General features: G+C 46.9%; 1 protein-coding gene across 3 annotated transcripts in view; it reads left to right on the plus strand.

The window, feature by feature from the left end:
• nyap2a (neuronal tyrosine-phosphorylated phosphoinositide-3-kinase adaptor 2a) overlaps window positions 1-23209 on the plus strand; it is a 343027-nt gene that overhangs the window by 163069 nt on the left and 156749 nt on the right. For all 3 annotated transcript variants that reach the window (XM_087993277.1, XM_087993278.1, XM_087993276.1), the window contains one exon: window positions 14462-15529. In XM_087993277.1, coding sequence (XP_087849403.1) covers window positions 14462-15529 — 1068 coding nt within the window. The remainder of the gene's footprint in view (window positions 1-14461; window positions 15530-23209) is intronic.

Consider the following 23209-nt stretch of genomic DNA (forward strand, 5'->3'; position numbering starts at 1 on the left):
CACACTCACACACACCCACACACACACCACACACTCACACACACACACCTACACACACTCACACGCACCCACACACACTCGAACACTCATACACACACCCCCCCACATACACACACCCACACACTCCCACACACACACTCACACACACCCACACACACACCCACACATGCACACACACCCCCACCCACATACACTCACACATACACCCACACACACCCACATACACCCCCACACACATGCCCACACACACCCACACACACACACCCACACACATACACACATATACACTCACACACACTCACACACACACACCCACACACACACAGACACACACATACACCCACACACCCACACACACACTCATACACACACACACGCCCACACCCACACACCCACACACGGCCACATACGCCCACACACACACACACACTTACACACACCCACACATACACACACCCACACACACCCACACACACACACGCGCACACATGCCTACACACACATACACCCACACACCCACACACACACACACATACACACACACCCACACCCACACACACACTCACACAAGCACACACACGCACCCACACATGCACACATACACACCCACCCACATACACTCACACACACACACCCACACACACACACCCACACACATATACACTCACACACACACACACATGCACACACACACACACACAGACGCCCACTCACACATACACACACCCACACACACTCACACACACCCACACACACACCCACACACACTCACACACACCCACACATACACATATATACACACACACCCACACACACACGCCCACACACACACCGACACACACTCACACAAGCACACACACACACCCACATACACTCACACACACACCCACATGCACCCACACACACACCCACACACACACCCCCACACACATACACACATATCCACACACACACCCACACACACACCCACACACACACTCATACACCTACACACATACACCCACACACACACACCCACACACACACCCACACACACACTCATACACCTACACACATACACCCACACACACACACAGCCACACACACACACACCCACACACACACCCACACACACACTCATACACCTACACACATACACCCACACACACACACAGCCACACACACACACACACCCATACACATGCCCACACACACACACACACATACACACACAACCTCTCACAGGCTGATACTCCATCACACTCACGCACACACCTTACCAAGCATATACACACACAAACATATGCTCTGTCACACTCACTCACACTTACAGGCACACACTCACACACTCTCTCTGTCTCTCCCTCACGTGCACACACATGCATACAAGTCTGTGGGTGAATTTGCATTTGCACAACGGTATTTGCAGATACATGTGTTTTTGCCCAAAAAGCACACAATCTGCAGACAGTCAATGCGGACAGTCAGTCCATACACCATTTTATAAATTCCTACTTTGGAAATAGAACCAGTCTGACTCAAGATTGGAATACAGACAGACTCTAACCTCACACTTTTAATGCATTGTCTGAGCTGAGATGTCATCTTTTGTTATAAAACCTTAAGTTATCTCAAGAATGTGACTTAAAAGAAGTTCTGGGATTTAATATGTATATTAATGAACCGAAACCTGCAACCCATTCGAAAAGATGAAAGATTTAACAGCAATCCAGGTTTGTTGGATATATCATTTCAGTTGCATGACACTGTAATCTTTTGCGATAAATTCTGTGTCTTATAATCTTCTTCCAAAGTTACCCGATGAAGGAGCAGTGCTCCGAAAGCTAGCGCTTCCAAATAAACCTGTTGGACTATAACCTGGTATTGTGTGATTTTTATTTTATTCAAGATTTCTAAAGATTTTGTTTAACACATTTTATTTTAAAAAGATGGTCTCAATCCATAGTGCTTTAAAAAAAAGTTAGTCCGCCAATGAGAAATCACTTTGATCATGCAATGAAGATTCATTGTTAACTGAATCTTACCCAATTAATACGAGTGAAAATAAATGTTTGTTGGAGAAATGAGGGAGTGTCTTGCTTTTAAAGCGTAAGGAATGCAACTTCTTCTGAAACACAAGTGCCACCACCCTCTGTTATTTGATGAAAGGCTCTGGCAGTATGATGGTAGCGCCTATATCTCTGAGTAGATAAGGTCCCGGTTCCAATCGCACCTACACCACAGGTGTGCTATAACCGGTTGATTAAAGTCACGACAAGATTTAGCTGTTTCTTGTTTTTGACTCTGTGCTGTTGTAATGGAAATAAAACCCATTATTTTAATTAAGGTCATGTTGTGACTTGCGACAGATCACAGCTGGGGTAGGTCCAATAAAAATGTCAGTCAGTGTCATCAAAATCTCAATTCCTGGGAAGTGAAGGAAAGGACAACAGTGTAAAGGAGAAAATACTCCCACTTTCCAGCTCATTCAATTCTAGTAACTGAACTGTTAAACTTCACTTTCTGTGATTGTTCCAGATTGGAAACAGCCTCTTTACAAAGACACTTGTGGTGCAGTGGTAATGTTGTTACCTCTGAGTCAGGAGGACCAGGTTCAAGGTCTATCTGCTCCAGACACTATGTCATAACATCTCTGTTATAGGTTGATTAGAACATATCCCCAACCCAGATTGGTGGGTTTATCTGTTTCCATCCATGTTGCTGAGAGGTCCTGTAGCTTCCCAAACCAAGTATCTCCAAATCTTTGTTATTTTCCATCTGTCCCATAAATCTGTTGATGGCAGGTCAGAAGTCAGAGGATGAACTGTCTTAAACAGACAGGCAAAGAAGTGAAATAGTTTCTGTTTCCCACACTATAGGAAGGATGTGGATGAACAAGTGATTTACCAGGATGTTGCCAGGATTGGACTGTATTAGCTATAAGGAGTGGCTGGACAAACTTGGATTGTTTTCACAAGAGGCTGAGGGGGCGACCTGACAAAAATTTATAAAATTACAAAATGCATAATGTGGATAGTCAGAGACTTTTTCTCAGGGCGGGTATATCAAATACTAGTGAACTCAGATTGAAGGCGACAGGGTAAAAGTTGAAAGGAGATGTGAAAGGCAGATTTTTTTTATGAGAGGAAAGTAGGTATCTCAGACACGCTGCCAGAGGTGGTGTTAGAAGCAGAGACGATCACAACATTGAAGAGGGATTTAAACAGACACATGAAGAGGCAGAGAACAGAGGGACAAAGACCATGTGCAGGCAGATGGGAATGGTATCAGAGTTGACACAGATACAGTGGGCCGAAGGGCCTGATCCTGTGCTGGACTGTTCCGTGTTTGAGATTCCATCCTGAATGATTGTCTCTCATGTTTTCATATTTTTCTCTAAGAATGTGTCACATTGTGAAAGGAACTTTCTAATGTCGGAGTCACAGATGATGATGGGAATTTCCACTGTGTGCAGTGGGATACAGTAGGTTCCACTGGGCATCTGCTGTTTACCAACTCAGTTAGCTTGCCCAATCCCAGAAGGACAGGGGCAGGAAGTGGATAAAGCTTGAATCAGCTCCGAGGGTTAGTCCCCAGTCCATCCAGGAGGTTTGCTCACAAACATCTATTTACATGAGCAGCATATTCTTTACACAAATGATCAATAGATCCCTTGAAGAACAAAGAGTGTGGTGCTGGAAAAGCACAGCAGGTCAGGCAGCATCCGAGGAGCAGGAAAATCAACGTTTTGGGCAAAAGCCCTTCATCAGGAATGAGGCTGGGAGCCTCAGAAGTGGAGAGATAAATGGGAGGGGGGGGGTGAGGCTGTGGGGAAGGTAGCTGAGAGTGCAATAGGTGGATGGAATGGGGGGTAAAGGTGATAGGTCAGAGAGGAGGGTGGAGTGGATAGGTGGGAAGGGAGGTAGGACAGGTCATGGGGATGGTGCTGAGCTGGAAGTTTAGAACTAGGGTGAGGTGGGGGAAGGGGAAATGAGGAAACTGTTGAAGTCCACATTGATGCCCTGGGGTTGAAGTGTTCCGAGGCGGAAGATGAGGCGTTTTTCCTCCAGGCGTCTGGTGGTGAGGGAGCAGTGGTGAAGGAGGCCCAGGACCTCCATGTCCTCGACAGAGTGGGAGGGAGAGTTGAAATGTTGGGCCACAGTTCAGTTGGGTTGATTGGTGCGGGTGTCCACCCCAATGACCTGTGCTACCTGCCAATCCTCCTTCCCACCTATCTGCTCCACCCTCTTCTCCGACCTATCACCTTTACCCCCACCTCCATCCACCTTTCGCACTCTCAGCTCCCCTTCCCCCTCCCATTCATCTCTCCACCTTGGTGGCTCCCTGCCTTCATTCCTGATGAAGGGCTTTTGCCCGAAACGTCGATTCTCCTGCTCCTCGGATGCTGCCAGACCTGCTGTGCTTTTCCAGCACCACTCTCTCGACTCTGATCTCCAGCAGTCCTCACTTTTGCCCTTGAAGAACAATGTGTCTTATAAGCAGGAATCACATATATGTGAGCAAATACGATAGACACAGAAATACGGTATTACAAGATAAATACCATTAATGATTACTTTGGGGTTTGTTAGAATAAGTCTCTAATGATTAAATAAAACATTTCTTCCTATCATATAAGATAGCTTTACTATGGGATAATTGTTTTCAAGTGTTTCCGTCACTCTATGAGAATTCAGTGTAAATACAGCCCCACATAATTTGATGCGTCCACTCCAGCCTAACCCCTTCATTTACACCGAATAAAGGAATAGTGTACAGCCAATAATCTTTGTGGCATTCACCTAGGGAGCTTGGAAACTTTTATAGATTGCTAGCAGGACCGGTTTTCTGTTTGTATCTCTCCATGTTAACATGGTTCCCTTGACGGTTCCATGATTTTACACACACACTGGGAGCTGCCTGCCGGTCTGTTCACGCCAAGTCAATTTATCATGGAATCCTTCCAGTGTAAGCAGGCCATTCAGCCCATTGAGTCCACACCAACACTCCAAAGAGCATCCCATCCAGATCCAGGTCCCAAAACATTCAGCATGGCTAATCCCCTAGCCTGCACATCGCCAATCCACCGAAACATCTTTGTGACTGTGGGAGGAAACCCACACAGAAACAGGGAGAATGTGCAAACTGCACACAGACAGTTGCCTGAGGCTGGAATCGAACCCAGCTCCCCAGCAATGTAAGGCAGCAGCAATAACCACTGAGCCGCAGCGCTGCCAGCTCACTTAACCTCAGCCTGGATTGTGCTGTCATTAATCACCGTATTCCTGAAGTGGCCAGAGGAATATTGTGCAGTGCTCCAGCCCCTGATTGCTGAATGTGAGCTCGTAGAGTAATCAGGTGGAGAGGGTAATGGCAGGGAACACGTGACATCAACTGGGGTCCAAATAAAGTAAGTGTCAAAGCTCACATGGAAATGGCTGCTACAGATTAAACTGGGACCAGAATTTCTTCCCAAGTGTCAGAGATGGTATTGAGAAAGAGTGTACATCTTTTAAAGGCAATGCCAGTTGAAGATCAGGAGATGATCAAAATGGCCGCGGGCATGGACCTTGGTTTCCATTTCTCATGTGATCAAGCCCATGATCCCATTCTGTTCGCAAAGCAAGCAGGATTCATCCTCAAAGTTGTGTGCATGTTGTCTGATGTCAAACCAATATGTTGTGAACCAGAGAATTATCCCCATCAGGTGACAGTAAAATGATGTATTATTTAAATGATTTTATGCTAATTGTTCCACTATCCAGGTCTTATTGCACCAGACATTTTCCCATTCTTTTGCCATTCAGACACTAACCCTCCTTTCCTTGCTCCCAAAGTGTATAACCTTATATTTATTCACATTAAACTGCATCTGCCGTGCACTTTACCGTGCACTAAGTGTGTCTGAATCACACAGGAGTATCTCTGTAAGTTCCTCAGCCACCCACCCGGCTTTCTGCCATTGAGAACGATGCAGAGAGGGGTGCAGTGCCCAATCCAATGGCGTTGGGAGATTTGTTTGCAGTAACCCCTCCCCCAATCCATGACCCACGCAATTTAAAAAGTTTCACCTGCTGCACCTAGCTGTTCCTTCATCCCGTTAGCTGTAAGGTTTCCTGAAACCTGATTGGTTAGCAATAAACTTAAAACAACTGCCAAAATATAGCCGCAGAACACCATCCTGACAGACCCATTGCTGCAAAGCAGTTTACCCTGACACCTGTTACAAAAGGGAAGTAGGTGTGGAGTGTGTTGTAGTTGAAGTTAAATATTGCAGCTTAATTCTTCAGATTCTCCTCTGCCTGTTCTGGATATTTAGATTAGATTAGATTAGATTACTTTAGATTAGATTACTTACAGTGTGGAAACAGGCCCTTCGGCCCAACAAGTCCACACCGACCCACCGAAGCGCACCCACCCAGACCCATTCCCCTACATTTACCCCTGCACCTAACACTACAGGCAATTTAGCGTGGCCAATTCACCTGACCTGCACATCTTTGGACTGTGGGAGGAAACCGGAGCACCCGGAGGAAACCCACGCAGACACGGGGAGAATGTGCAAACTCCACACAGTCGGTCGCCTGAGGCGGGAATTGAACCCGGGTCTCTGGCGCTGTGAGGCAGCAGTGCTAACCACTGTGCCACCGTGCCGCCCATGGATTAAATAAATCTCCAATTTTGGTGATAAAAAGGGAGGAAGGACATTCTGATGGATACATTAAACCTTTATGCCTCAGCTCTCTATCAATGCTATTGATAGAGCGCTCGCAAATGCAACACTTCCTCCTTTATGAAACTAAACGTAATCCATATGGTGCAATCACTGGGGAATCATTTTTACTGGGACAGACACACATATATACTGACATCACCCTGACTGTCTAAACATGGGCTTGGAGACACCCCCACACCATTCTTATCGGTTAATATTAATCAGAAATATATTGAGGTACTGCTCTGAGTAATTCGGCAAACAGTTCCAAATGTATGGCAGGTGCATTCAGAATGTTCACTCTCATCTGACACTGGTTACACTTTAATCCCATTCAAATTGTTTATTTTAAAATGTGATTCCATTAAATGACTGTGCCACATGATCAGGTCGGTGTCACTTTTATTCACATTAATCAAAGGCTTTTCTTGAACCATTCTGTGGTTTCACAATAACCATTGTCAGTCGCTGCTTAAATGATAACAGATATCTTTTTAAATTGACCTCTTTATTCGAGGAGGGGCTGTGGTTCCTCTCCAGACAGGTTAATTTTCAAAGCGATGGGACAGCACTATATGCAATTCATCCGGAGAAAATCAATGTTTGATTCAGAGAGAAAGCCTCTAAAAGTAGAAACAATCTGAGTGATAGCATCTGCACAAAAGCAATAGATTTGGATAATAACAATCCAATAAAGACTAAAGCTTAACTGTTGCATAATTCAATTTCAAGACTGCTTCGGTAGTGAACAAATTCTTAAATGCTTTGACATAATGTATGAGGCACATCACTTTCAGGAGAACATATTCCCATCTCTTGGTTTATTGACGTTTTTGTTTTAAAGTGTCAGTTCTAATCTGTCACTCAAACATCCTTACTGCTTACTGGAAAAGCCTACTATGATTGTTCATAGTGTGCATTTAATCCAGTCATTGAGGTCTACAGCACAGAGGAAGATCCTTCAGAACATGGTGCTTGCACCGGTCTGAAACAACACCTAACTCTACTCGGGTGTTCTACACATACAGCACACAAATGTCAATAATGAAGGATTTACCTCAGGATTCAGGTATATTATTAGCAACATAAGCAGATTGTTACTTTATCCATTTCTGTGCCTTTTCCTCATTGTGAACTTATTTATTTAAAATCAGTGAAATCTTTTCTGAAGTACCAAAGTTGATGGTGGAATGCCACACTCAGGAACAATCAGGATAGTCCCCAGTATCCAGGAACAACCAAATGATAGTGGGAGGCGAGTGGGGACTGACAATCAGAAAGGAGGGGAGACTCGGGGGGGCAAAGTCAGGGTGCAGGGTGCAGTCAATGATGAGGGGTCACGTGACATCATTAGGGGCTCATGGCATGACATTAGGAGTTGGTTAGCTTAACTAGCTGGATGGTTGGTTTGCAATGCAGAATGATGCCCATAACCTGGGTTCAACTCATGCACCATTGGGGTTACAATGAAGGGCTTTCCTTCTCAACCTCTCCCCTTGCCTGAGTCATGGAGACCCTCAAAGCACCACCAGCTCTCTCTAATGAGGGAGCAGCCCATGGTTCTCTGGGACAATGATGTCTTTACATGACATCAGAACCTCCAGCAGCAATGTTCCAACAAATTCTGAAAGAACAGGATTATAAATTAATTTTAAAATATGTTGACAAAAATTTGTGTTTAGGAGCAATCTTTGGAACTGTTTTAGGGTCTTATTTGAGGTGACTGCAAGAATATGGGCCTTTATTTCATTTGTTGAGTTTACCTTCTGAAGTTAAATACAGAGACACAGGTAGACAGAACATAGAACATAGAACAATACAGCGCAGAACAGGCCCTTCGGCCCTCAATGTTGTGCTGACCTGTGAACTATTCTCAGCTCGTCCCCCTACACTATCCCATCATCATCCATGTGCTTATCTAAGGATTGTTTAAATCTCCCTAATGTGGCTGAGTTAACTACATTGGCAGGTAGTGCATTCCACACCCTTACCACTCTCTGCGTAAAGAATCTGCCTCTGACATCTGTCTTAAATCTATCACCCCTCAATTTGTAGTTACGCCCCCTCGTACACACTGACGTCATCATCCTAGGAAGAGGACTTTCACCGTCTACCCTATCTAATCCTCTGATCATCTTGTATGTCTCTATCAAATCCCCCCTTAGCCGCCTTCTTTCCAATGAGAACAGACCCAAGTGTCTCAGCCTTTCCTCATAAGACCTTCCCTCCAGACCAGGCAACATCCTGGTAAATCTCCTCTGCACCTTTTCCAATGCTTCCACATCCTTCCTGTAATGGGGCGACCAGACCTGTACACAATCTTCCAAGTGTGGCCGCACCAGCGTTTTGTATAGTTGCAGCATGATATTGCGGCTCCAGAACTCAATCCCTTTATCAATGAAACCTAACCCACCGTATGCCTTCTTAACAGCACTATCCACCTGGGTAGTAACTTTCAGGGATCTATGTACATGGATTCCAAGATCCCTCTACACATCCACACTACCAAGAATCTTTCCATTGACCCAGTACTCTGCCTTCCTGTTATTCTTCCCAAAGTGCATCACCTCACATTTATCTGCATTGAACTCCCTTTGCCACCTCTCAGCCCAATTCTGCAGTTTATCCAAGTCCCCCTGCAACCTGTAACATTCTTCCAAACTGTCCACTACTCCACCGATCTTAGTGTCATCTTCAAATTTACTAACCCATCCGCCTATGCCTGCGCCTGTCATTTATAAAAATGATAAACAGCAGTGGTCCCAAAACAGATCCTTGTGGCACACCACTCGTAACCAGACTGCAGGCTGAATATTTTCCATCAACCATCACTCGCTGCCTTCTTTGAGAAAGCCAGTTTCTAATCCATCCCCAATCCCATGCCTCTGTATTTTCTCCGACAGCCTACCATGTGGAACCTTATCAAAGGCTTTACTGAAGTCCATGTATACCACGTCAACTGTCCTACCCTCATCTACATGCTTGGTCACCTTCTCAAAAAACTCAATCAGGTTTGTGAGACATGACCTGCCCTTGACGAAACCATGTTGACTATCTGAAATCAAGTTGTTGCTTGCTAGATGATTGTAAATCCTATCTCTTATAATCCTTTCCAAAACCTTTCCTACAACAGATGTAAGGCTCACTGGTCTGTAATTACCTGTGTCATCTCTACTGCCCTTCTTGAACAAGGGCACAACAGCCAAAGGCTCCTCCATCTCCTCCCGAGCTTCCCAGAGAATTTTCGGATAAATCCCATCCGGCCCAGGGGACTGATCTACTTTCACACATTCTCGAATTGATAACACCTCCTCCTACTAACCTCAATCCTTTCTAGTCTAATATCCCGTATCTCAGTCTTCTCCTCTACAACATTCTCCTTTTCCTGAGTGAAAACAGATGAGAAATATTTGTTTAGCCCCCCTCCGATCTCCACACACAACTTCCCACTTCTGTCTTTGACTGGCCCTATTCCTACCCGAATCATCCTTTTATTCCTCACATACCTATAGAAAGCTTTAGGGTTCTCCTTTATTCTATTTGCTAAAGACTGCTCATGTTCCCTCTTTGCTCTTCTTAACTCTCTCTTTACATCCTTCCGAGCTAATCTGCAACTCTCCGCCTCATTGGAACCATCTCGTCTCATTGTCACATAAGTCTCCCTCTTCCCATAACAAGAGATACAATGTCTGTGGTAAACCACAGTTCCCTTACCTTATCACTTCCTCCCTGCCTGACAGGGACATACCTATCAAGGACACGCAATATCTGTTCCTTAAACCAGCTCCACATTTCAATTGCCCCCATCCCCTGCATTTTGTTACCCCATTCTATGCATCCTCAGTCTTGCCTAATCGCATTATAATTGTCCTTGCCCCATCGGTAACTCTGCCCTGTGGCATGTACCTATCCCTTTCCCTCGCTAAACTAAATGTAACTGAATTATGGTCACTCTCTCCAAAGTGCTCACCTACAACTAAATTAAACACCTGGCCTGGTTCATTACCAAGCACCAGATCCAGTGTGGCCTCCCCTCTTGTCGGCCCTTCGACATACTGTGTCAGGTAACCCTCCTGTACACATTGGACAAAAACTGATCCATCCGACATATTAGAGTTATAGCATTTCCAGTCAATGTTGGGGAAGTTAAAGTCCCCCATAATGACCACCCTGTTCCTTTCAATCCTACCCAGAATAATTTTGCCAATCCTCTCTCCCACCTCCCTGGAACTCTGTGGAGGCCTATAAAAAACTCTAAGCAGTGTGACCTCTCCTCTCCTGTTTCTAACCTCAGCCCATGCTACCTCAGTAGATGAGTCCCTATGAAAAGTTCTCAGCCACCGTTATACTGTCCTTGACTAACAAAACCACACCTCCCCCTCTTTTACTGTCTTTCCTGATCCTAATGAAAGACCTAAACCCTGGAACCTGCAACATCCATTCCCCACCCTGCTCTATCCATATCTCCGAAATGGCCACAACATCGAAGTCCCAGGTACCTATCCATGCTGCAAGCTCACCTACCTTATTTCGGATACTTCTGGTGTTGAAGTGGACACACCTCAAACCAGCTTGCTATCTGTTGATGATGTTGTTTAAAATATGGACAAACCCTGTCAGCTGTAAATCATGGGACTTATAACTGAAACGGTCACAGCTCTAGTGTGCACCTGAGTCAGGTGGTTAATCTCTTCACAATACTGCAGCGCCAGCTTGCTCAAATACCTCCAAACCAGGTACTGCCCTCTAACCCAGGCACTGCCCTCTAACCCAGGCACTGCCCTCCAACCCAGGCACTGCCCTCCAACCCAGGCACTGTTACACTCCTAAAGATTGGCCTCCCAGCTCTGTGCTCACCCCAGCTCTCAGGAGTAGCATCGGAAAGCAGATTCCAGACACTTTTCGAATGTGACGTGAAAAACCTAACATCCACAAACAGCCGCCCAAAACCATTTTTTACTGGGCAAAAAAAACAGGGGATACACTTTTGTTGAACGACCACATTACAAGATGGCAAACATAAATCACAGTAGATACTGCAAATCTGAAATAAAATCGAAAGGTGCTGGGAAAACCCAGCAGGTGGAATTGTCTCCCTGAGGAACATGGAATTCAATGGTTCTGGGGATGGACCTATTCACTGCTTAGAAAACAGGTGACAACTCCATTGCAGCCATCTTTGAGTTGTCAGACAGGATTAATTCCCAATTAAGTACTTTCCTGCCCACCATCCGGCTTCCTGGCTCCCCTGACAGGAATGAGCCCACTCCAACACATTATGGCAATAAAGCCTGGTGCAGAAAGGACATCCCCTCAACAAACCCTCTGCCCCAGGATTTGTTGGCCTATCAGCGCCACCAAGAGCTCTGGCCACTGCTGTAACTGCAGTGGATTGGCCGGTGACACGGGAGAGAATGATTAGTTATAAATCCCTCCGTTCCTGTAGCGGGTCCCTTTGGACAGGCATTGAGAGCTGGTGAGGAGCTGTCCCCTCGATGGTGTCCCAGGCCCACAAGCCAGGCTCTCCATGTCCATGGGCTCAGATGCAGCGGTGCTTTATTGCCACCCATAGGTATCAAGGGGCGGGGGGAGTTGGGGGGGTGGGTCAGCAATGCCAAGGGATTTCCAGCCTGCCATGACCTGTCTCACTGCCACTGAACCCACCTCCAGAGGAGGGTATAAAAATGATCAGTGTTGGGGAAAGTTAGAAATAAAATACATGCTGAGCAAGGCCATTGGGAAATGAACAAAAGGAGTCTGTCATAGGTTGAAGACAGGAGAGATTAAATAACCAGAAAGGTTGTGGGTAGAGCCAAAGGGAGGGTAGTGTTTGATTTCCATCCTTCCCTGTTTAATCAAATAGAAATTAAAAGCGTAAAGAAGGTATCTTATTTCTAACCTTCACCAAGTCTGAGGGAAACATAAACTTTGTTTCTCACTTGACAGACCCACTGATTATTTCAAGTATTTCGGGTTTGTTTTGATGATCAGGATGACAGCGATGTTTCATGCTGTCTGTACATAGCCATCTCGATGATATAAAGCAGGTTCATATCCAATGGGTCAGCTACTTCCGCTGTCAACAGACAACTCCACAATCACCTCAGGGTGACTCTTACACAACAGTAAATTCAAATGAAGAACAAGGTTGGAAAAGCAAATCCCAGAGCAAATGCTGTTCCTTCCTAAGGAATTTACAATTTGAAGTCAGGGACCAACTCCCAATCTGCTGTTTCTAAAGTTACTTGGGTTTGGGACATGCAACCACTTTGAGTATGAAATAGCTTATCAACACAGTTTCTGAGGTGTCTTTAGACTGGACGCATGGGTGTCACTGACTGGACAGCAATTACTGCCTGTCCTGTAACAATTGGGCGGCACGGTGGCACAGTGGTTAGCACTGTTGCCTCACAGCGCCAGAGACCCGGGTTCAATTCCCGGGTCAATTCCCGACTGTGTGGAGTTTGCACATTCTCCCCGTGTCTGTGTGGATTTCCTCCGGGTGCTCCGGTTTCCTCCCACAGTCCAAAAGTGTGCAGGTCAGGGTGAATTGGCCATGCTAAATTGCCCCATAGTGTTAGGTGTAGGGGAATGGGTCTGGGCGGGTCGGTATGGACTTGTTGGGCCGAAGGGCCTGTTTCCACACTGTAAGTCATCTAAAAATTGATTGCACTTTAAATAGGAATATTACAATACAAATATATAACACAAACAGAAATGGGAGTTTCTTTCCTCAGAGATCGTAATGGGATGAATTTCCACTGTGATGACTCGATGCCAATGTGGTACACCATATAATATTCCAGGGAGGGACATACAGAATGAATCCCAGTGAGCAGAACTTACTCAGAACAAAACACAGTCTAAACCAAAACCCAAAGATGTGCAGCTTAGGTGAATTGACCATATTAAATTGCCCGAACTGTTCAGGGATGTGTAGGTTAGGTGCATTAGTCAGGGGTAAATATAAAGTAACAGGGAATGGGTTTGGGTGGGATACTCTTCGGAGGGTAGACGTGGACTTGCTGGGCCGAAGGGCCTGTTTCTATACTGTAGGGATTCTATGATTCTATAACTCCATAGCACATAAGCTTCATTGACTGCTTTGGCTATTTCGTTCCACCTAATTTTCCCCAGGTTACAAATCAGACTGGGTTCAACTTCACTCCTCATGTATAATCAATGGCCCAGAGAAAAAGTTAGCAGCAAATTATTTCCAAATTCCGTCTGGTACAGCTCTTAGTTAATCATAAACGAGTCCACATGAGCAGTCTCTGCCCTGCTCGAGAGAAATACCTCGCATCCATCTGGCATCTCTACAAAGTCACACATTCAATAGCACGTACAGCCCAGTACGAGATCACAAACAGACACTGCCTGAATAAAGCTTATTGTTCACCGTTGTATAGCCATCATTGTATTTACTGCAGGTATTTCAATTGAAAAGTAAATTAATTTTAATGAGTAGCTTTGTAGCATTTCTGAAGCTTGAGAACATTAATTGAGCATGTTCCACGGTCCGCCTTTGTTTTGTATTGCTGTGTGTGTCAAAACATGATTTAATTTACACTCACATGCTCCCAAACAAATCTCAGAACCTGGATTGTGAGTGTACTCTCTGTGTATGTAAAGTTAATGTATGGCTCAGAATATTTCCATTATAGCCATAAAAATAAATGAAACGTCTCCATTAAATAAGCTTTTTACAGCGAGAAAATTCCTGAAGGAATGATTTGAATAATAACACACTTGTTTCACTTTGTTTAGTTTCGACAAAACCCAGACCTCACAGCGATGAATATGGGAGGAAGATCCCACCTCCCAAACCCAGGCGTGACCCGAACACACAGCTCAGCACCTCCTTCGATGAAACCTACAGCATGAAGCAAGGCAGCAGGAAGACAACAGCTGGTGGGAGCAAAGAACCTGTCAGCTCATGTCAGGGCAGTGAGGAAGAGGAGCCTGTCTACATCGAAATGGTTGGGAATATATTACGGGATGTTAAAAGGGACGATGATGATCAAAGCGAAGCAGTTTATGAAGAAATGAAATATCCAATGTTTGATGAGGTGGCCCAAGGCCTCAAGTGGATCAGTGCAGCCAATGCTGATCCTCATTCTCAGTGTGCCACTCCTACTGTGCCTGACCTGGAAATTACAAAGTCTTCAGTGCCATCGACTCCAAAGGGCTTGTTTTGTGAGATTCCACCTCCATTTCCAAACCTGCTTCCTCATCGCCCCCCTCTCCTGGTGTTTCCTCCTGCTCCCACACAGTGCTCCCCAGCCTCTGACGAGTCCCCTTTGACCCCACTCGAAGTTACAAAACTGCCAGTACTGGAAACAAGTATATCCTACATCAAGCAGGCCGGTGCCTCACCTTCGTCCCTGCCAGCTCAGACAGCTGGATACCAGAAAGTTGAGAAAGACCTGCCCCCTCCCCATGGAATAAGTGCAAGTGTCAGGCCCTCCTCTCCACCCCTCCCATCAACACTTTACAGGACACCGTCACCTCATAGTCTTCAAGGTCACTTTAGCCACTCCCTATCCCCATCTCCAGTCACCATGGGGCGCTCCATGACTCCTTTGGGTCTCAAAAGACCCCCACCCTATGAGTCCATCCATCCAACACCAAGATGTTCCTCCGCAGTGCCTCAGTCTACATCGAAAGCCCCGATACAGGAAGGAGGCAAAACGGGAAACTCTTCAACATCTCACACTGGGGCCCGATCTAGAACGCCGACCAGCCCCCTGGAAGAGCTCAGTTGTCTCTTTACCTCAGGAAGGAGTCTGCTGAGGAAATCCGCCAGTGGCAGGAAATCCAAGGAACTCATGGAAAGTAAGTGATCGCTCAGTCCTATAATTCATGGAGAAACAGCTCGGGTAATCATCCTCAGTTCCACGGATGGAAGCATTGGGGTTGGGGGTGGCGGAGTTGCCGTTCACCTTGTCGATGCCCCTCATGGTTTAGTGAGCCTGTGTGATCGCCCCTCAGCCTCCTCTGCTCCAGTGGGGAGGTCCCAGCCTATCCTGCCCTCCATTCCCACCAACATCCTCTGAACCCTCTCCAGCTTTAACAATATCCTTCCTGAACTGGACACAGTACCCCAGTGTGTGCGTGTAGGAGTGTGAGTGAGTGTGTATGTGTGAATGAGTGTGAGTGAGTGTGCGAGGGTGTTTGATCGATTGATTTATTGTCACGTGTACCTAAGTACAGTGAAATGTTTTGTTTGTGAGCAACACAGGCAGGTCATAGTAAGCAAGGACACACAGATCATAGGCTGAGAAAAATTAGACAGAGGCAAACAGATTACATCGCACAGGGCATGCCCTGGGCAAGAATAACATTATCTAAAGTTAGAGAGTCATTCCTGAAGAAGGGCTTATGCCCGAAACATCGATTCTCCTGTTCCCTGGATGCTGCCTGACCTGCTGCGCTTTTCCAGCAACACATTTTCAGCTAGAGAGTCCACTCATCAGTCTAATAACAGCAGGGAAGAAGCTGTTCCTGAGCCTGCTGGTGTGTGTGTTCAAGTACCTTCTGTCTGATGGAAGAGGTTGTAGGGGAGCATTGCTGGGAGGTGATGGGTCTTTGATGATGTTGGCAGCCTTTCCACAGCAAGGAGCTGTGTAAATAGAGTCCATGGGTGGAAGGTGGGCTTCTGGGATGGTCTGGGCTGTGCACACCACCTTCTGTAGTTCCTTACGGTCCTGGGCAGAGCAGTTACTGTACCAGGCCGTTATGTACCCAGACAGTACGCTGACAGTGCTGCATCTGTAGAAGTTGGTGAGGGACCTTGCTGACATGCCGAATTTCCTGAGACCCCTGAGGCCGAAGACGTGTTGTTGTGCCTTCTTGACCATCGCATCGATGTGGGAAGGCCAGGACAGGCTGGTGGTTATCGTCACTCCGAGGAACTTGACGCTCTCCACCCTCTCAACCTCCGCTCCGTTGGTGTGGATGGGGAAGGTGTTCTCCTTTCTTTCTGAACTCAATGATCAGTTTGCTAGTTTTGCCGAGGAAGGTTGTTCTCATTGCACCATGTCACATGAGTGTAAGTGTGTTTGTTAGTATGTGTGTGAGTGTGAGTGTGTGTGAGAGTTAGAATATGTGAAAGTATGTGTGAGTGTGAGAATGCGGGGGGTGTTCTGTGTGTGAGAATGGAAATGCAGGTGCGTTTGTCTGTGTTTGCATGTGTGTGAGAGTGTAAGAGAGTGTGTGAGTGTGAGAGAATGTGAGAGAGACTGTGTGAGAGTGTGAGAGAGTGTGTAAGAGTATCTGAGTGTGTGTGTCAGTTTCAGTGTGAGAGTTAGATTGTGAGTGTGAATGTGTGTGAGTGTGAGGGAAAGGTGTAAATGTGCATTTGCGTATGTGGGTATGTGTGCTCATGTGTATGTGTGAGAGAGTGTGTGTGTGATGTGAGTGTGAGAGCGTGAGTGTGCATTTGTGTGAGTGCATGTGTGCGTGCGTCTGTGTGTGATGTGAGTGTGTGTGTCCGTGTGTGAGTGTGGGTGTGTGAGTGTGTATGAGTAAGTGAGTGAGTGTGGATGTGTGTGTGGGTGTGTAAGTGTGAGAGTGTGAGTGAGTGTGTGCGTGAGTGTGTGCATGAGTGTGAGTGTGAGTGTGTGCATGAGTGTGTGTGTGTGAGTGTGTGTGCGTGAGTGTGTGCACGCATGTGAGTGTGTGCATGTGAGTGTGTGTGTGAGTATGTGTTTGTGTGAGTATGTGGTGTGTGTGAGAGTGTGTGTGTGTGAATGTGGGTGTGTGAGTGAGAGTGAGTGAGTGTGTATGAGAGTGTCTGTCAGTGAGTGTGTGTGTGAGAGTGTATGTGTGAGAGTGTGAGTGTGTGTGTGTGAGTGTGTGTTTGTGTGTGAGTGGGTGTCAGTGTCTGGGTGTGTGTGCAAGTAAGTGAGTGTGTGTGAGTGTGTGTGTGCGTGTGCGCGAGTGAGTGTGTGTGCAAGTGAGTGTGTGTGTGAGTGAGTGTGTGTGTGTGCAAGTGAGTGTGTGTGAGTGGGTGTGTATGTGAGTGTGGGTGTGTGGACGTGTGTGTGTGCAAGTGAGTGAGTGTGAGTGAGTATGAGTGAGTGTGTGAGTGAGTGTGTGAGCTAGTGTATGTGTGTGAATGTGTTTGTGAGTATGTGTGTGAGCACGTGTGTGCATGCGTGTGTGTGAATTTGAATGTGAGTGTGTGAGTGTGTGTGTGAGTGTGTGTTTGTGTGTGTGTGAGTGAGTGTGTGAGTGAGTGCGTATGTGAGTGTGTCTGTGGGGGGGTGTGGGTGAGTGTGTGTTTGTGTGCATGAGTGAGTGTGAGTGTGTGAGTGTGAGTGTGTGAGTGTGTGCGTGAGAGTGTGCGTGAGAGTGTGTGTGAGTGAGTGGGTGTGTGAGTGAGAGTGGATGTGTGGGTGTGAGTGTGTGTGCAAATGAGTGAGTGTGTGTGAGTGTGTGTGTGAGGGTGTGGGTGTGTGTGTGAGTGTGAGTGTGTGGGTGCGAGTGTGTGTGCATGAGTGTGTGTCTGTGAGTGTGTGAGCATGAGTGTGTGCACGCATGTGAGTGTGTGCATGTGAATGTGTGTATGTGAATGTGTGTTTGTGTGAGTATGTGTTGTGTGTGAGAGTGTGTATCTGTGAGTGTGGGTGTGTGAGTGTGAGTGTGAGTGTGTGTGTATAAGAGAGTGTGTCAGCGAGTGTGTGTGTGAGAGTGTATGTGTGAGAGTGTGTGTGTGAGTGTGTTTGTGTGTGAGTGAGTGTGTATATGTGAGCGTGTGAGTGAGTGTGTGTGTGCGAGTGAGTGTGTGTGTGAGTGGGTGTGGGTGTCTGGGTGTGTGTGCAAGTGAGTGAGTATGTGTGAGTCAGTGTGTGTGCAAGTGAGTGGGTGTGTGAGTGTGTGTGCAAGTGAGTGCAGTGGGGGTGAGTGTGTGAGTGGGTGTGTGAGTGAGTGTGGGTGTGTGGGTGTGAGTGTGTGTGCAAGTGAGTGAGTGTGTGTGTGAGTGTGTGAGCTAGTGTATGTGTGTGAATGTGTGTGTGAGTGTGTTTGTGAGTGTGTGTGTGACTGTGTGTGAGAGTGTGTGTGAGTGTGTGTGAGTGTGTGTGTGTGTGAATTTGAAAGTGAGTGTGAGTGTGTGAGTATGTGAGTGAGTGTGTGAATTTGATTGTGAGTGTGTGTGTGTGAGTGTGTGTGAGTATGTGTTTGTGTGTGGGAGTGAGTGTGTGAGTGTGTGTGTGAGAGTGTCTGTGGGGGTGTGTGAGTGAGTGTGAATTTGAACGTGAGTGTGAGTGTGTGTGTGAGTGTGTGTTTGTCTGTGTGAGTGAGTGTGTGAGTGAGTGTGTATGTGAGTGTGTCTATGGGGGGGTGTGGGTGAGTGTGTGTTTGTGTGCATGAGTGAGTGTGAGTGTGTGAGTGTGAGTGTGTGCGTGAGAGTGTGTGTGAGTGAGTGGGTGTGTGAGTGAGTGTGGGTGTGTGGGTGTGAGTGTGTGTGCAAATGAGTGAGTGTGTGTGAGTGTGTGTGTGAGGGTGTGGGTGTGGGTGTGGGTGTGAGTGTGTGTGTGAGTATGTATGTGTGTGTGTGTGAGTGTGAGAGTGTGTGTGTGAGAGTGTGTGTGTGTGTGCGAGTGAGTGGGTGTGTGAGTGACTGTGGGTGTGTAGGTGTGTGGCTGTGTGCAAGTGAGTGAGTGTGTGTGTGAATGTGTGTGTGTTTGTGAGTGTGTGTGTGCATGCGTGTATGTGTGAATTTGAATGTGAGTGTGAGTGAGTGTGTGTGTGTATGTGAGTGAGTGTATGTGTGTGAATTTGATTGTGAGTGTGTGTGTGAGTGTGTGTTTGCATGCGTTAGTGCGTGAGTGAGTGTGTGTGAGTGTGACTGTGGGGGGGTGTGAGTAAGTGTGTGTGTGAGTGTGTGTGAGAGTGTGTGTGAGTGTGTGTGTGAGAGCGAGTGTGTGAGTGAGTGGGTGTATGAGGGAGTGTGGGTGTGAGTGTGTGTGCAAGTGAGTGTGTGTGACTGTGTATGTGTGTGTGTGTGAGTCTGTGTGTGAGTGTGTGTGTGAGTGTGTGTGAGTGTGAGAGTGTGAGTGAGTGTGTGTGTAGCGTGTGTGAGTTTGTATCTGTGTGTGAGTGTGGGTGTGTGAGTCTGAGAGTGTGAGTGTTTGTGTGTGGGTGTGTGTGTGTGAGTGCCTGTGTGTGTGTGAGCGCCTGTCTGTGTGTGTGTGTGTGAGAGTGTGTATGTGAGAGTGTGTGTATGTGAATGTGAGTGAGTGAGTGAGTGTGTGTGTGAGAGCATGTGTGTGTGAGTGTATGGTTGTTACTGTGAAAGTATGATTGTGTGTGTGTGAGTGAATGTGTGTATGTGAGTGTGTATATGTGAGTGTGTGTGACTGTGTGTGTGTGTATGTGTTTGTGTGAGTGTGAGTGAGTGTGAGTGAGTGTGTGTGTGAGAGAGAGTGTCTGTGAGTGCGAGAGTGAGAGTGAGTGTGTGTGTGAGTATGTGAGAATGCGTGAGTGTGTGTTTGTGTGTGTCAGTGAGTGTTGTGTTTGTGTGTGTGTGAGTGGGTGAGAGTGGGGGTGTGTGTGTGAGTGTGTTTGTGAGTGTGAGTGGGTGTGTGAGTGTGTGTGAGTGAGTGTGGTTGTGTGAGTCTGTGTGTGTGAGAGTGTGTGGCTGTGTGTGAGTGTGTGATAGTGTGTGTGTGAGTATGAGTGTGTGTGAGTGAGTGTGAGAGTGTGAATGAGTGTGTGTGTGAGCATGTGTATGAGTGTGTATCTGTGTGTGAGTGTGGGTGTGTGAGTCTGAGAGTGTGAGTGTGTGAGACTGTGCGTGTGAGAGTGTGTGTCTGTGTGTGTGAGTGTATGCCTTTGTGTGGGTGTGTGAGTGAGTGTGTGTGTGAGAGAGAGTGTATATCTGTGTGTGAGTGTGGGTGTGTGAGTCTGTGTGTGTGAGTGTGAGTGTGTGAGTATGAGTGTGTGTGAGTTAGAGTGGGTGTGTTCGTGAGTGTGTGAGAATATGTGTGTGGGTGTGAGTGTGTGAGCTAGTGTATGTGTGTGAGTGTGTGTGAGTGAGTGTGTATGTGAGTGTGTGTGTGAGTGCGTCTGTACGTGAGTATGGGTGTGTGAGTGTGTGTGAGTGAGTGTGTGTGTGTGTCTATGTGTGAGTGTGTGTCTGTGTGTGAGTGTGTCTATGTGTGAGTGTGTGTCTGTGTGTGAGTGTGGGTGTGTGTGTGTGAGTGTGTGTGTCTGTGAGTGTGGGTGTGAGAGTGTGTGTAAGTGTGTGTTTGAGTGTGTGTGTGATTGTGTGAGTGAGTGTGTGTGTGTGAGTGTGTGTGTGTGAGTGTGTGAGTGTGAGAGTGTGTGTGTGAGAGTGTGTGTGTGTGCGAGTGAGTGGGTGTGTGAGTGACTGTGGGTGTGTAGGTGTGTGGCTGTGTGCAAGTGAGTGAGTGTGTGTGTGAATGTGTGTGTGTTTGTGAGTGTGTGTGTGCATGCGTGTGTGTGTGAATTTGAATGTGAGTGTGAGTGAGTGTGTGTGTGTGTATGTGAGTGAGTGTATGTGTGTGAATTTGATTGTGAGTGTGTGTGTGAGTGTGTGTTTGCGTGCGTTAGTGCTTGAGTGAGTGTGTGTGAGTGTGGGGGTGTGTGAGTAAGTGTGTGTGTGTGTGTGAGAGTGAGTGTGTGAGTGAGTGGGTGTATGAGTGAGTGTGGGTGTGAGTGTGTGTGCAAGTGAGTGAGTGTGTGTGAGTGTGTCTGTTTGGGGGGATGTGGGTGTGTGAGTGTGGGTGTGTGGGTGTGAGTGTGTGTGCAAGTGAGTGTGTGTATGCGCGAGTGAGTGTGTGTAAGTGAGTGTGTGTGTGAGTGGTTGTGTGCGTGAGTGTGTGTGAATGTGTCTGTGTGAGTGTATGAGCTAGTGTATGTGTGTGAGTGTGTGTGTGAGTGTGTGTCTGTATGTGAGTGTGGGGATGTGTCTGTGTGTGAGTGAGTGTGTGAGTGTCTATGTGTGAGTGTGTGTCTCTGTGTGAGTGTGGGTGTGTGAGTGTGTGTGTGAGTGAGAGTGTGTGTCTGTGAGTGTGTATGTGAGAGTGTGAGTGAGTGTGTGTGTGACTGTGTGTGAGTGTGTGTTTGAGAGTGTGTGTGAGTGAATGTGTGTGTGAGTGTGTGTGTGTGAGTGAGTGTGTGTGTGAGTGTGTGTGAGTGAATGTGTGTGAGTGTCTATGTGTGAGTGTGTATCTGTGTGTGAGTGTGGGTGTGTCAGTGTGAGAGTGTGAGTGAGTGTGTGTGTAGCATGTGTGTGCGTGTGTGAGTTTGTATCTGTGTGTGAGTGTGTCTGTGTGAGAGTGTGTGTGGATGAGTGCATGTCTGTGTGTGTATGTGTGTGTGTATGTGTGTGAGTGTGTGTGTGAGTGAGTGTGTGAGTGTATGTGTGTGAGTATGTGTGTGTGAGCGTGTGTGTGAATTTGATTGTGAGTGTGTGTGTGAGTGAGTGCGTGTGTGAGTGGGTGTGTGAGAGAGGGTGTGTATCTGTGTGTGAGTGTGGGTGTGTGAGTCTGAGAGTGTGAGTGTGTGTGTGGGTGTGTGAGTCTGTGTATGTGTGAGTGGGTGTGTGTGAGCGCCTGTTTGTGTGTGAGTGTGTGTGTGTGTGAGAGTGTGTGTGTGTGAGAGAGTGTGTGTTTGAGTGAGTGTGTGTGAATATGTGTATGTCAGTGAGTGTGTGTGTGTGAGAGCATGTGTGTGAGTGTGTGGGTGTTGCTGTGAAAGTGCGATTGTGTGTGTGTGTGTGAGTGAATGTGAGGATGTGACAGTGTTTATGTGAGTGTGTGTGACTGTGTGTGACTGTGTATGTGTGTGTGTGTGAGTGTGTGTGTGAGTGTGTGTGTGTGAGTGTCTGTGTGAGTGTGAGAGTGTGAGTGAGTGTGTGTGTAGCGTGTGTGAGTTTGTATCTTTGTGTGAGTGTGGGTGTGTGAGTCTGTGTGTGTGTGTGAGAGAGAGAGAGCGTGTGTGTGTGAGTGTGTCTGTGTGTGAGAGAAAGTGTGTGTGTGAGGTGAGTGTATGTGTGTGAGTGAGTGAGTGTGTGTGTGAGTGAGAGAGTGTGTATCTGTGTGTGAGTGTGGGTGTGTCAGTGTGAGAGTATGAGTGAGTGTGTGTGTGTAGCGTGTGTGTGCGTGTGTGAGTTTGTATCTGTGTGTTAGTGTGGGTGTGTGAGTGTGAGTGTGTGTCTGTGAGAAAGTGTATATCTGTGTGTGAGTATGGGTGTGTGAGTTTGAGAGTGTGAGTGTGCATGTGTGTGAGTGCGTGTCTGAGAGTGTGCGTGTGAGTGTGAGTGAGTGTGTGTGAGCACGTGTGTGAGTGTGAGAGTATGTGAGTGTGTGTGAGTGTGTGAGAGTGTGTGTGTGTGTGAGTGTGTCAGTGTGTGAGCGTGTGTGTGTCTGAGAGTGTGGGGCTGTTAGTGTGAGAGTGTGTGTGTTAGTGTTTGAGAGTGTGTGTGTGAGTGTGTGCGTGAATGTGTGTGTGAGGGCGCTTGTGAATTTGATTGTGAGTGTGTGT

This window comes from Chiloscyllium plagiosum, unplaced genomic scaffold (assembly GCF_037043375.1).
Source record: "Chiloscyllium plagiosum isolate Xiang-an unplaced genomic scaffold, Cpla_swu_hap1 HiC_scaffold_13, whole genome shotgun sequence".
In the NCBI taxonomy this organism is placed as follows: Eukaryota; Metazoa; Chordata; class Chondrichthyes; order Orectolobiformes; family Hemiscylliidae; genus Chiloscyllium; species Chiloscyllium plagiosum.